The sequence below is a fragment of the Petromyzon marinus genome, chromosome 77, assembly GCF_048934315.1.
Source record: "Petromyzon marinus isolate PM22_M1 ecotype Great Lakes invasive population chromosome 77, UKy_Petmar_22M1.pri1.0, whole genome shotgun sequence".
In the NCBI taxonomy this organism is placed as follows: domain Eukaryota; kingdom Metazoa; phylum Chordata; class Hyperoartia; order Petromyzontiformes; family Petromyzontidae; genus Petromyzon; species Petromyzon marinus.
This window is the reverse complement of record NC_133743.1, coordinates 4194778-4207577: the sequence shown is the minus strand read 5'-3', so window position 1 is coordinate 4207577 and position 12800 is coordinate 4194778. Positions and strand designations below refer to the sequence as shown.

The window sequence follows — 12800 nt, the reverse complement described above, 5'->3', positions numbered from 1 at the left end:
CGTCTCCCCCCACCTCCTCCTCGACTCCCCCACCTCCTCTTTCCAACTCGTCTAGAGATCCTCCTTGAGCTGCTGCGCTGAGTTTGCGAAGCTCAAGCAGCCGCCATCTTACGTAGGGGGGTGGGGGGGGGTCACCGCGCGCCCGCCCGGCTCCGTGATGTGAAAGGGACTCTGACGTCACCCCCTCCCACCCCGAGCGCGCGCCCCCACAGCCGCTCGCTGATTGGAAGCGGAGTCACCCCTCCCCCCACGTGCACCACGTTCGCCACACACACCCCCCCCACGATGACGTCACCCACCCCGTGCCAAGATGGCTCCCCCGAAAGCGAACGTCGGCGGTTAGTTACGTAACGCGAGGGTTTAATACGCGTGGTCCAATAGGGAAGCGGGGGACTGAGGGGGAGGGGCTGTGGGGACTGGTGGGAGGGGCTATGGGGGACTGAGGGGGAGGGGCTGTGGGGACTGATGGGAGGGGCTGTGGGGGACTGAGGGGAGGGGCTGTGGGGGACTGAGGGGAAGGGCTGTGGGTGATTGAGGGGAGGGGCTGTGGGGGACTGAGGGGAGGGGCTGTGGGGGGACTGAGGGGAGGAGCTGTGGGGGACTGATGGGAGGGGCTGTGGGGGACTGATGGGAGGGGCTGTGGGGGACTGAGGGGGAGGGGCTTTGGGGACTGATGGGAGGGGCTATGGGGGACTGAGGGGTGGGGCTGTGGGGGACTGGTGGGAGGGGCTATGGGGGACTGAGGGGTGGGGCTGTGGGGGAATGGTGGGAGGGGCTATGGGGAACTGATGGGAGGGGCTGTGGGGGACTGAGGGGTGGGGCTGTGGGGGACTGGTGGGAGGGGCTATGGGGGACTTGTGGGAGGGGCTATGGGGAACTGATGGGAGGGGCTGCGGGGGACTGAGGGGTGGGGCTGTGGGGGACTGATGGGAGGGGCTATGGGGGACTGAGGGGTGGGGCTGTGGGGGACTGGTGGGAGGGGCTATGGGGGACTGATGGGAGGGGCTGTGGGGGACTGAGGGGTGGGGCTGTGGGGGACTGATGGGAGGGGCTATGGGGGACTGAGGGGATGGGCTGTGGGGGAGTGAGAGGAGAGGCTGTGAGGGACTGAGGGGAGGGGCTATGGGGGACTGAGGGGAGGGGCTATGGGGGACTGAGGGGAGGGGCTGTGGGGGACTGAGGGGAGGGGCTGTGGGGGCGGATGTGGGGAACCGAGGGGAGGGGCTGTGGAGATTTGAGGGGAGGGGCTGAGTGGGACTGAGGGGATGGGCTGTGGGAGATAGAGGGGCGGGGCTTTGGGGGACCGAGAGGCTCTCTGGTTTTCTCCTCCAATCGCTGTGGAGCTGCTATCGGCCAAACCAACATCCTACAATCGACGCTGAGTCAACGTCGCCGTGCAAATCGCTCCTCAGTGGGAGCCATGGGTTGACTGCTACTGTACCAGGCTAGGTGCAGGAGGAGGTCACGTGACATACCCAGCAAGTGCCATGGATTGACTGCTGCTGCTGTGCCAGGCTAGGTGCAGGAGGAGGTCACGTGACAGACCCAGCAAGTGCCATGGGTTGACTGCTGTTGTGCCAGGCTAGGTGCACGAGGAGGTCACGTGACAGACCCAGCAGGTGCCATGGGTTGACTGCTGCTGCTGTGCCAGGCTAGGTGCAGGAGGATGTCACGTGACAGACCCAGCAGGTGACATGGGTTGACTGCTGTTGTGCCATGCTAGGTGCAGGAGGAGGTCACGGGATAGTTCCCAGGTTGACTGCTGACTGAGGTAACTGCTCATTCACCGCCTGTGAAGGGAATACGGCATGACCCTCCTGCAATCCGGCCATCGAGGTGTTAAATCTCTCGCCTGGTATACAGGAAGTCGTGGCTTCAATCCCGACTCTGACGCCTGCAGCTGTCTTATTTGGAGTCTGCGGTGTCTCTCTCTCTCCCCTTGGTCACGTGGATCTTTATCCGGGTCCTCCGGTTAATGTAGAAAATCGACGTCTCTACGCGTTTAGAGTACTTGGCTGCAGCTAAACATTTGCACGTGATGAAGACGATATCAGCCACTCCGTTGGGCTATAATTTGCGATGGCCAAGTAGCCTTTGAAACAGACATACAGTACATCGCTCAGTGGGGTCTTAGATCTGGTAAAATAAAAAGTTTGGTTTTAGTATGGGTCTCTATGAGTATGGGTCTCTATGAGTATGGGTCTCTGTTGGTCTGTATGGGTCTCTATGAGTATGGGTCTATGTGGGTCTGTATGAGTCTCTATGAGAATGGGTGTCTGTGGGTCTGTATGGGTCTCTATGAGTATGGGTCTATGTGGGTCTGTGTGGGTCTCTATGAGTATGGGTCTATGTGGGTCTGTATGGGTCTCTGTGGGTCTGTATGGGTCTCTATGAGTATGGGTCTCTGTGGATCTGTATGGGTCTCTATGAGTATGGGTCTCTGTGGGTCTGTATGGGTCTCTATGAGTATGGGTCTATGTGGGTCTGTATGAGTCTCTATGAGTATGGGTCTCTGTGGGTCTGTATGGGTCTCTATGAGTATGGGTCTATGTGGATCTGTATGAGTCTCTATGAGAATGGGTCTCTGTGGGTCTGTATGGGTCTCTATGAGTATGGGTCTATGTGGGTCTGTGTGGGTCTCTATGAGTATGGGTCTATGTGGGTCTGTATGGGTCTCTGTGGGTCTGTATGGGTCTCTATGAGTACGGGTCTCTGTGGGTCTGTGTGGGTCTCTATGAGTATGGGTCTCTGTCGGTCTGATTGGGTCTCTGTGGGTCTGTATGGGTCTCTATCGGTCTGTCTGAGTCTCTGTGGGTCTGTATGAGTCTCTGTGAATCTGTATGGGTACTCCATGGGTCTCTGTGGGTCTGTATGGGTCTCTGTGGGTCTGTATGGGTATCTGTTTGTCTCTGAGTCTCTGTGAGTCTTTATGGGTCTTGGTGGGTCTCTCTGGATATGTAGAATGCAGCCTTGCCTGCTGGAGCAGCTCACTGATGGGACTCTGTCCAGATTTTTCAAGGATTTGTGAGCTCCTCACACAATCTAGCCTAGTTATAAGCAGGATAGATCTTTGGCAGGCTTGCCAGAATGTTTCTAACCGGTGCAGATGTTCCATTGGAGGGGACCATGTTTTCAAGCTAGAGAAAGGAGGGTATGACTGTGGCCAAGAAGACCCGAAGCTTCGTGTGAAGCGACAGACCAGGTATCTTCCACATAGCAGCGTTAGTCAGCCGATGAAAAGATAATGCCGGCCGACTGATTCAGATTGAGTCCTCTGTTTTCAAATCGGAGCTGGTCATGAGCACACTTCCTACGTATGGACACCTTCCCACTATCTCCACAACTGTGCCGCCAATGGGGAGTTGCGGGGGTGTGGTGTTTGATGGCAGGTACTTACAGTAGTTTTGGAGGGGCTTATGGTAAGACCCCACCTCTTAGTGACACACTCCAGGTTCAGCAGCAGCGCCTCGAACGCCTCCACTGAGTGAGTAGCAAAACCCGATAATCAGCATACGTAACATGGTTGACCAATAGGGAGTCATCCCTTGACCGCACCCAGGCATTGATCAGCCTCCCATTGTATCTGCACCAGATGGAGATTCATTGCACTACGTGATCAATACATGTAAAAAATGTAGGTGCCAGAGGACATCCCTATCACACCCCAATGGCGAACAGGGAGTGACTGACTCCCGGCCACGCAGTTTTACCGGGCCTGCCCACCATCATGAAAGCCCTTAATGATTGCGAGCAGAGTCAGGGACTCCGAAAGCACGAAGAACCCAGAGTGCAGGTCTATTGGTTTTATCATAGGTGTTGACCAGGTAAATATAGCAGAGATGTAAGTCCTGTTCTAATTCCTTACACCTCTTCTGTAGCATCAGTGCAGGACCGCCCTTGTTTGAAACCACATTGGGGCTCCGCAAGCCTCCCTCACCCACGCATTCACTCACACACATTCAACTCGATCCATCATACACTCAGACTGTAGAACAGGTGGAGAGCATACAAACTCCGTCTAGAGGCCAGCATTGTGAATCGAATATAGGGGCTACCGAGTCTAGAGTGGCTCATGTGGAAATACTCTTTGGTTCTTTCGGTAAAGTCACGTAGGTATAAAATAAATTAAATCACGACGTTTCGGGCGCAACACAAGCGTCCGTCATGGCGCGCCTGAAACGTCGTGATTTAATTTGTGTTATTTTATACCTACGTGACTTTACCGAAAGAACTAAAGAGTATGGATCCCTGCAGTGACAAAAACCTCAAATCATGTGGAAATGTTTATTCTCTGAGTTTTGGACACAGCGAGAATCTCAGCCTAGGCCTGGGCGCACAAAACAATCATCATATGTATCTCAAGTGCTGCTGCTGTAGGCTTACGATCGAATTACGATGATCCACATGACAAGAGAAAAAATTGTCAGAGTCAAATATATCGACGTCGTGGGTAAGAGATCATAGTTCTTGCTCGTAAGAGTAACTCGCGCTTAGGATTGAGTCAACACGCCCACTGCACCGGCCAATCAGCTGCCAGGATGCCTACATGGCCGCCATAGCATCCCTCGAGCAACATGGCCACCATGACGTCACCTGTAAAACATGGCCACCATAGCATCCCTCGAGCAACATGGCCACCATGACGTCACCTGTGCAACATGGCCGCCATAGCATCCCTCGAGCAACATGGCCACCATGACGTCACCTGTGCAACATGGCCACCATAGCATCCCTCGAGCAACATGGCCACCATGACGTCACCTGTGAAACATGGCCGCCATAGCATCCCTCGAGCAACATGGCCACCATGACGTCACTTGTGAAACATGGCCACCATAGCATCCCTCGAGCAACATGGCCACCATGACGTCACCTGTGCAATATGGCCGCCATAGCATCCCTCGGCAACATGGCCACCATGACGTCACCTGTGCAACATGGCCACCAACGGCATCTTCGCTCCACGCAGCTAATCCGGTGAGTGTCTCAGATACGTAAATTTTACGATATTAATGCAATTCATATATTCGTTGTGAATGTTACGAGAATAATTACACGTCATTACAATCAAAGTCAACGATGATGCAATTATATTAATTATCAGTCGACTTAATATAACCTCGACAGTCACCGTTAGGGTGTTCGCGATCACCCCCTCGTCAAGTCTTCTGCGAACTTTTACGAGGTTTATTGCCATTCACTCCGTCAACGGAATCGCAATGGCTGCGAGTCCCATCTTAACAACGTCTCGTCCAACATTCGGAGGCTCCCTCCCCTCCCCCGAGTCAAACATGGCCATGGCCACACGTCCAGTTCTGTCGAGCCGGTGGTCTGCACAAAGCTGAGAGCTTTCGCACGAACCCCCTGTGCATTCCGAAATAGACCACCACAAAGGGGTGCATGGGGAGAAAAAGGCGACCCGGGTGGGGCGTGGTGGTTGCTGGCCACCCACCCCCTCGTGCGCCACAGTGCCGGCCTTCATAGGCACTGCAACTACTGACTCACAGCACCTGCCCCGACAGTCTGTTAAAGGTGACATGGGGATCTTTGTATTGCCATTTGTGGACGCATGAATGTGCAGCTTCAATTGAGTATTGAGTGTGATGTATAAACACATTGCTACTCGGGAGAGAAAGGCGGCCGGGCTTAGTGCTGGCCAACTACCCCCTTGTGTGCCGTGCCGCCTTCATAGGTGCTCGATATCACCACTTACCCCAACAGTATGTTCAGACTATATGGGGGATCTTTGTCTTAGTTTTTTTAGTGTGTGTGTGAGTGTCCGTGAGTCTGGATGTGGTTCTGTATGGCTCTGTATGTCTGTGTGTGTGAGTGTGTGTGTCTGTATGTTCGGCCGGATCGAGGGGGCTAAACGGGCGCGACACGGGCTAGATAAGAGATGGAGTGATGTGGTACAGGAGGACGTGGAGCTGAGTGGACTTGCCGATGACTGGTACCAGCGGTATAAAGATCGGCCTCTGTAGAGGAGGCTCGTGACGGATGCTACTGGGCAGTTGGAGGCAGTCCCCTCCAACAACAACGGAGGGCGGAGGAGCGACGCTCACAAGAACGAGCGGAGCGTTGGGTGGCTAAAGCACAGCAAGTTGGCACAGTAGGGGGCACAGGTGGTGCATCAGCCACTCATCTCAGTCAGTTGATCCGTGGCACCTGGGTCTGCCTCATGACCTCTTGCCAGCGGGCGTTCAACACTTCACGTGGCCTCAGGGTGCACGTAGCCTGGCACACGCGTCGTGGTGACGTCACCGCCACTTAGTGGCGAATGGCGGTTGTTGTTGTTGTCTGTATGTATGTGGTTCTATGTCCTTGTGTAGATCGCCGTAATGTGTGTGTGCGAGTCTATATGTGGTTCTGTGTCTGTGTGTAGATCCCCACGTGTATGTGCGTGCGTGCGCTCATTTCAGCCCCAGCTTCTTCTCCATTTGCTCCCTGAGCTTGAACTTCTGGATCTGAAGGGGAGGAACAAAAAGCACCCGAAATCAAAACCCACAGAGTGAAGGGGGGGGAGGGGGGAATAAACCCGGCGTGCATTCCGCACACGCGATGACGACGATGCATCCACCATCGATCATTGGGCCCAAAGCCTTTCAAGTGCTGGTTTACAGCAGTGGAGAGAGGCCTCTCCCTCTGGGGTTCCACGTGGTCTGCATTCTGGTGGCCTCCCACGTGGCCTCGCACGAGGGCGATTGTGACGTCATGCACGCACATGCTGAGAAGGGGGGTGGGGGGGAACTCACCTTGCCAGTCACCGTGAGGGGGTAGGAGTCCACGATCTCTACGTATTTTGGAATCTTGAAGTGAGCGATCTGAGTGGTTATTACCGACACGGACACAAACACAGACACACAAATATACACACAGACGCACACAGACATACACACACAAAGACACGCATACAAACACAGAGACACACAGACACACATACAAATACACACAGACACACGAAGACACACACAAAGACACATGCACACACACAGATACATAGACACACAACGCACACAAAGACACACGCACAAAGACACAGACGCACAGAAACAGACAAAGACACACATACAGACAAATACAGAAACATAGAGACACGAACACAGACACACATATACACACAGACACACAGAGACACACAAAGACACATATAGGTACGCAGACACAAACAGACAGACACACGCACACAGAGACAAACACACACATATAAAGACACACACAGACGAAGACACTCAGAGACAAACACAGAGACACACAGACACACACAGACACACGCACCATTGTTAAAGCAGTCCCACATGTTTTGAGTTGCAGTCCGAGTGGGCGGGGCTAGTTGCGCGAGTTGGCGAGTGGGAGGGGCTACGTGAGAGTGGGCGTGGTTGTGCGAGTGTAGACAGTGCTTGTGGCTGAGTGGGAGGGGCTATGTGAGAGTGGGCGGGGTTGTGCGAGAGTAGGCAGTGTTAGAGGGCGAGTGGGAGGGGCTACGTGAGAGTGGGCGGGGTTTGTGGGTGGCAGTGGTGGAGGGGATACAGGAGGGGAGGGCCGTGGGGGAGGGGCCGTGGGGGAGGGGCCGTGGGGGAGGGGGCCGTGGGGAAGGGGGGGGAGGGGGCGTGGGGGAGGGGGCGTGGGGGAGGGGGCGGGGGGGAGGGGGGCGTGGGGGAGGGGGCGTGGGGGAGGGGGCGTGGGGGAGGGGGCGTGGGGGAGGGGGCATTGGGGCTGTGGGGGAGGGAGCGTGGGGGAGGGTGCCGTGGGGGAGGGGGCCGTGGGGAAGGGGGGCGTGGGGGAGGGGAGCGTGGGGGAGGGGGCGTGGGGGAGGGGGCCGTGGGGGAGGGGGCCGTGGGGAAGGGGGGCGTGGGGGAGGGGACCGTGGGGGAGGGGGCCGTGGGGAAGGGGGGCGTGGGGGAGGGGAGCGTGGGGGAGGGGGCCGTGGGGGAGGGGGCGTGGGGGAGGGGGCCGTGGGGGAGGGGGCCGTGGGGAAGGGGGGCGTGGGGGAAGGGGCCGTGGGGGAGGGGGGCGTGGGTGAAGGGGGCGTGGGTGAGGGGACCGTGGGGGAGGGGCCGTGGGGGAGGGGTTGTGGGGGTCTCCACCTTGGTGTTGCAGAAGGAGTGGAGGTCGCGAGCGGAGAGCGCCGCCACTCCGGGCTGGAGGCGGAGGCAGGCGCAAGCCTCCTCCCCCATGCGCTCATCGAACACGCCCACCACCTATACAAGCACAACCACAACAACTACCACAACCACCAACACAACTACCACAACCACCAACACAACTACCACAACCACCAACACAACTACCACAACCACCAACACAACTACCACAACCGTCTGCACCACCATCACCACCACCATCACCACCACAACAACTACTACCACAACAACCACAACAACTACCACAACCACCAACACAACTACCACAACCGTCTGCACCACCACCACCATCACAACAACTACTACCACAACAACCACAACAACTACCACAACCACCAACACAACTACCACAACCGTCTGCACCACCATCACCACCACCACCACCACCACCACCACCACAACAACCACTACCACAACAACCACAACAATTACCGCAACCACCTACACCACCACAACCACAACAACAATAACAACTACACAAAACTACACCACAACCACCTATACAACCACAACTACCACAACCACTACAACAACTACCATCCACACCACCAGAACCACCTACACCGCCACTAAAACCACCACCACCTACAAACAACAACCGCCATTCGCCACTAAGTGGCGGTGACGTCACCATGGTCCTTGTGCCAGGCTAGGTGCACGTTAAGGCCACTTGAAGTGTCGAATGCCTGCTGGCAGGAGGTCATGGGACAAACCCAGGTGCCATGGGTTGCCAGACAGAGATGACTGACCGATGCACCACCTGTACCCCCTAGTGGCAACTTGCAGTACTTTAGACACCCGGCGCTCCGCTTGTTGTTGTGAGCGTCGCTCCTCCGCCCTCCATTGTTGTTGGAGGGCGACTGCCTCCAACTGCCCAGTAGCAGCGTCCTTCACGAGCCTCCTCCTCCTCCTCCACAGAGGCCGATCTTGACACCGCTGGTACCAGTCATCAGAAAGTCAACTCAGCTCCACATCCTCTAGTATCACGTCACTCCATCTTTTTTTATAGACTTTGCCGCGCCTGTTTAGCCCCCTCTATCCAGCCGAACAAAAGCTGTTTAGGCATGCGGTGGCTGGGCATGCAGGCTACATGACCCAGCCAATGCAGCCTTGCCTGCCGGAGGAGCTCACTGATGGGACTTTGCCCAGATCTTTCAAGGATTTGTCAGCTCCTCACACAATCCAGCCTGGTTAAACCCAGGATAAGTAGTAGGCAGGCCAGCCTAAATGTTTCTCACCAGAGAAGATGTTCCACCAAAGGGGTCCACGTTTCGCAAGCATAGAGACGGGAGAGCATGACGTGTGGAGCGACAGACCAGGTAGCTTATACACGTTACACAGCTGATGAAAAGATAATGCCGCTCGACTGATACGGAGCCTATCATGAGCACACTGCCCAGGTATGGAAAACTCTCCACTCTCTCCACAACTGCTCCATCACCAATTGGGAGTTGTGGGGGTGGAGTGTTTGAGGGCACAAAATACCGAGGCAGGTGCTTAGTTGTGGTGGGGCTGATGGTAAGGCCCCAGGTCTTGGTGGCAAGCTCCAGGTTTAGCAGCAGCGCCTCCATCTCCTCCTCTGAGTGAGCAGCAATTACCAGGTCGTCGGCATAGATAACGTGGTTGAGCAATAGGGAGCCATCCTTTGACCACACCCGGGCATTGATCAGCCTCCCATTGTATCTGTACCAGATGGAAATTACTCTGGTACAGCCTTCACGAACTACGTGGTCGAAATAGATGTAAAATAATGTGGTAGCCAGAGGACATGCCTGAAGCACCCCAAGGTGAACAGGTAATGGCTCTGTAGTTTTACCCGGGCCTGCTCACCATCATGAAGGTCTTTAATGATTGTGAGCAGATAGTCAAGGACTCTGAAAGCACAAAGAGCAACCCAGAGCCTAGGGCTACTGATGGTATCATAGGCCGGGATGTAGGTCCTGTTGGAATTGCCATAACCTCTGCTGTAGCAGACGGACACAAAATATGGCATGTGTGCAGGACCGCCCTTTCCTGAAACCACATTGTGGCTCTGCAAGCCTCTCCTCAGCGTGCCTGGCAAGGCGATGTTGAATAATCCTTGCCAGGACCTTTCCCGCCAAACCGAGGACGGAGATACCCCTGTAGTTGTTACAGTCTGTGTAGTCCCCCTTCTTAAAGAGGGGGAATACCAGGGCATACTTCTCATCCTGCAGAACCCGTCCAGTGGTTCAGACTGTTGTTATGATGTCATGAAGAGCAGTTTGTGCACACACGACACCCTCCCTCAGCATTTCGTTTGGTACATCATCTCTGCCCGGTGCTTTTCCTGGTCTCATATTACTTTGAATCGCCTTCTTAATTCCTCAACAGATGGGACCTCAGCCAGCCACTCACAGGGGGTGACGACTTCTCCCAATATTTGAGGCACGGCAGCCACAGCACGGTCATCCCCACTTTGTCCCACGATGTTTGCCATACTGAGGGATTTCCACGCCCCCAAGACCTCACAGAAATGCTCAGAAAATCTGCAAATCTGTTCATGGTGGTCTGATACCGGATCACCGTTCTTTCCTTTAGTAATGGTGATAGATGTAGCGATGCAAGTTACATTTTTGATGGAGTTAAAGAGTGATTTGTGATCGCCGGCAACTGAGGCAGACTCCACCTCCTCAGCAACCCGCGACCACCACCCATCCTTGCAGTGCCACACGACTCTCCGAACCTCCTAGCAAAAGAACAACTACCTAAACAACCACCACAACAACGACCTCCACAACCATAGACAACAAAGACTATCACGACTACCACATACAGTAACCACTACACCAACACCACAACCACCTACAGTGGGTGTGAGGGTGGGTGGGTGGGTTAGTGGGTGAGTGAGTGCGTGAGTAGGTGAGTGCGTGGGTGAGTAGGTGAGTGAGTGGATGATGAGTAGGTGATCAGGTGAGTAGGTGATTGAGTGGGTGAATGAAAGGGTTGTCGAGTCAGTGGGTGGGTGAGTAAATGGGTGGGTGCGTGAGAGGGTGAGTGAGTGAGTGGGTAAGTGAGTGAGTGGGTGAGTGGATGAGTGAGTAGGTGATTGAGTGATTGAGTGGGTGAGTGAGAGGGTTGCGAGTGAGGGGGTGGGTGGGTGAGTAAGTGGGTGGGTGGGTGAGTGAGCGGGTGGGTGAGTGAGCGAGTGGGTGGGTGAGTGAGTGTGTGAGTGAGTGGGTGGGTGAGTGAGTGAGTGAGTGGGTGAGTGAGTGGGTGAGTGAGTGGGTGAGTGAGTGAGCGGGTGGGTGAGCGAGTGGGTGAGCGAGTGAGTGAGTGAGCGGGTGGGTGAGCGAGTGGGTGAGCGAGTGAGCGAGTGAGTGAGTGAGCGGCTGAATGAGTGAGTGGGTGAGTGGATGAGTGAGTAGGTGATTGAGTGATTGAGTGGGTGAGTGAGAGGGTTGGTGAGTGAGTGGGTGAGTGAGTGGGTGAGTGAGTGGGTGAGTGAGTGTGTAAGTGAGTGAGCGGGTGGGTGAGCGAGTGGGTGAGGAAGTGGACGAATGTGTGAGTGAATGAGTGTGTGAGTGGGTGGGTGAATATGTAAGTGAGTGAGTGGGTGAGTGGATGTGTGAGTAAGTGATCAGGTGAGTGAGTAGGCGATTGAGTGACTGAGTAGGTGATTGAGAGGGTTGGTGAGTGAGCGGGTGAGTGAGTAGGTGAGTGAGAGGTTTGGCGAGTGAGTGGGTGGGTGGGTGAGTAAGAGGGTGGGTGAGTGAGTGGGTAAGTGAGTGAGTGAGAGGGTGGGTGGATGGGTGAGTGAGTGAGTGAGTGGGTGAGTGAGTGGGTGAGTGTGAGTGAGTGTGAGTGAGTGGGTGAGTGAGCGGGTGGGTGAGTGAGTGGGTGAGTGAGTGGGTGGGTGAGTGGGTAAGTTGGTGAGTGAGTGAGTGCGTGGGTGAACGGGCGGGTGAGCGGGCGGGTGAGCGAGACCTGTGCTTCCAGGACCGAGGGGTGAGTGTGCAGCAGCGCCTCCACCTCGGCAGGGTAGACGTTCTCCCCTCCGCGGATGATGAGGTCCTTGAGTCGCCCCACGATGCGGCAGTAACCCAGCTCGTCCATCACGGCCACATCGCTGTCAACCATCAACACCATCAACACCAACATCATCATCATAAACACCAACAGCATCATCAACACCAACATCCACATCATCAACACCATCAACACCATCAACACCAACATCATCATCAACACCAACATCAACATCATCAACACCATCAACACCATCAACACCAACATCATCATCTATACCATCAACATCATCAACACCAACATCATCATCATAAACACCAACATCATCATCAACACCAACATCAACATCATCATCAACATCATCATCAACACCAACATCATCATCAACACCATCAACAACATCATCACCATCATTACCACCACGACCATCACCATAATCACCACCATAATTACCACCACGACCATCACCATCATCACAATCATCACCATCAACACCATCTTCACCATTATAATCACCACGACCGCCACCATCATCATAATCACCATCAACACCATCATCACCATCAACAACATCATTACCACCACCACGACCATCAACTATTATCATCACCATCATCACCACCACGACCACCACCGTCATCATCATCACCATTATCATCATCAACACCATCA

The 12800-nt window shown here is 54.9% G+C and overlaps 1 protein-coding gene across 3 annotated transcripts in view; it reads right to left on the bottom strand.

Annotated features, from left to right (window-relative positions):
- Positions 1–4270: 4270 nt before the first annotated feature.
- The window catches only part of LOC116957568 (medium-chain acyl-CoA ligase ACSF2, mitochondrial-like), a 73438-nt gene continuing 64908 nt past the window's right edge, over positions 4271–12800 (bottom strand). The window contains exons 13-17 of one of the 3 annotated variants that reach the window (XR_012930940.1): positions 12087–12228; positions 8085–8198; positions 6753–6821; positions 4929–6464; positions 4271–4873 (exon numbers count right to left, since the gene is read on the bottom strand). Coding sequence is in view for 1 of the 3 variants with exons in the window: in XM_076056706.1 (XP_075912821.1) it covers positions 6411–6464; positions 6753–6821; positions 8085–8198; positions 12087–12228 (379 nt within the window). In the remaining 2 variants the exon portion in view is untranslated. Of the gene's footprint in view, positions 6465–6752; positions 6822–8084; positions 8199–12086; positions 12229–12800 lie in introns of all 3 variants that reach the window. The other 2 variants (XR_012930941.1, XM_076056706.1) reach the window with 2 other exon arrangements.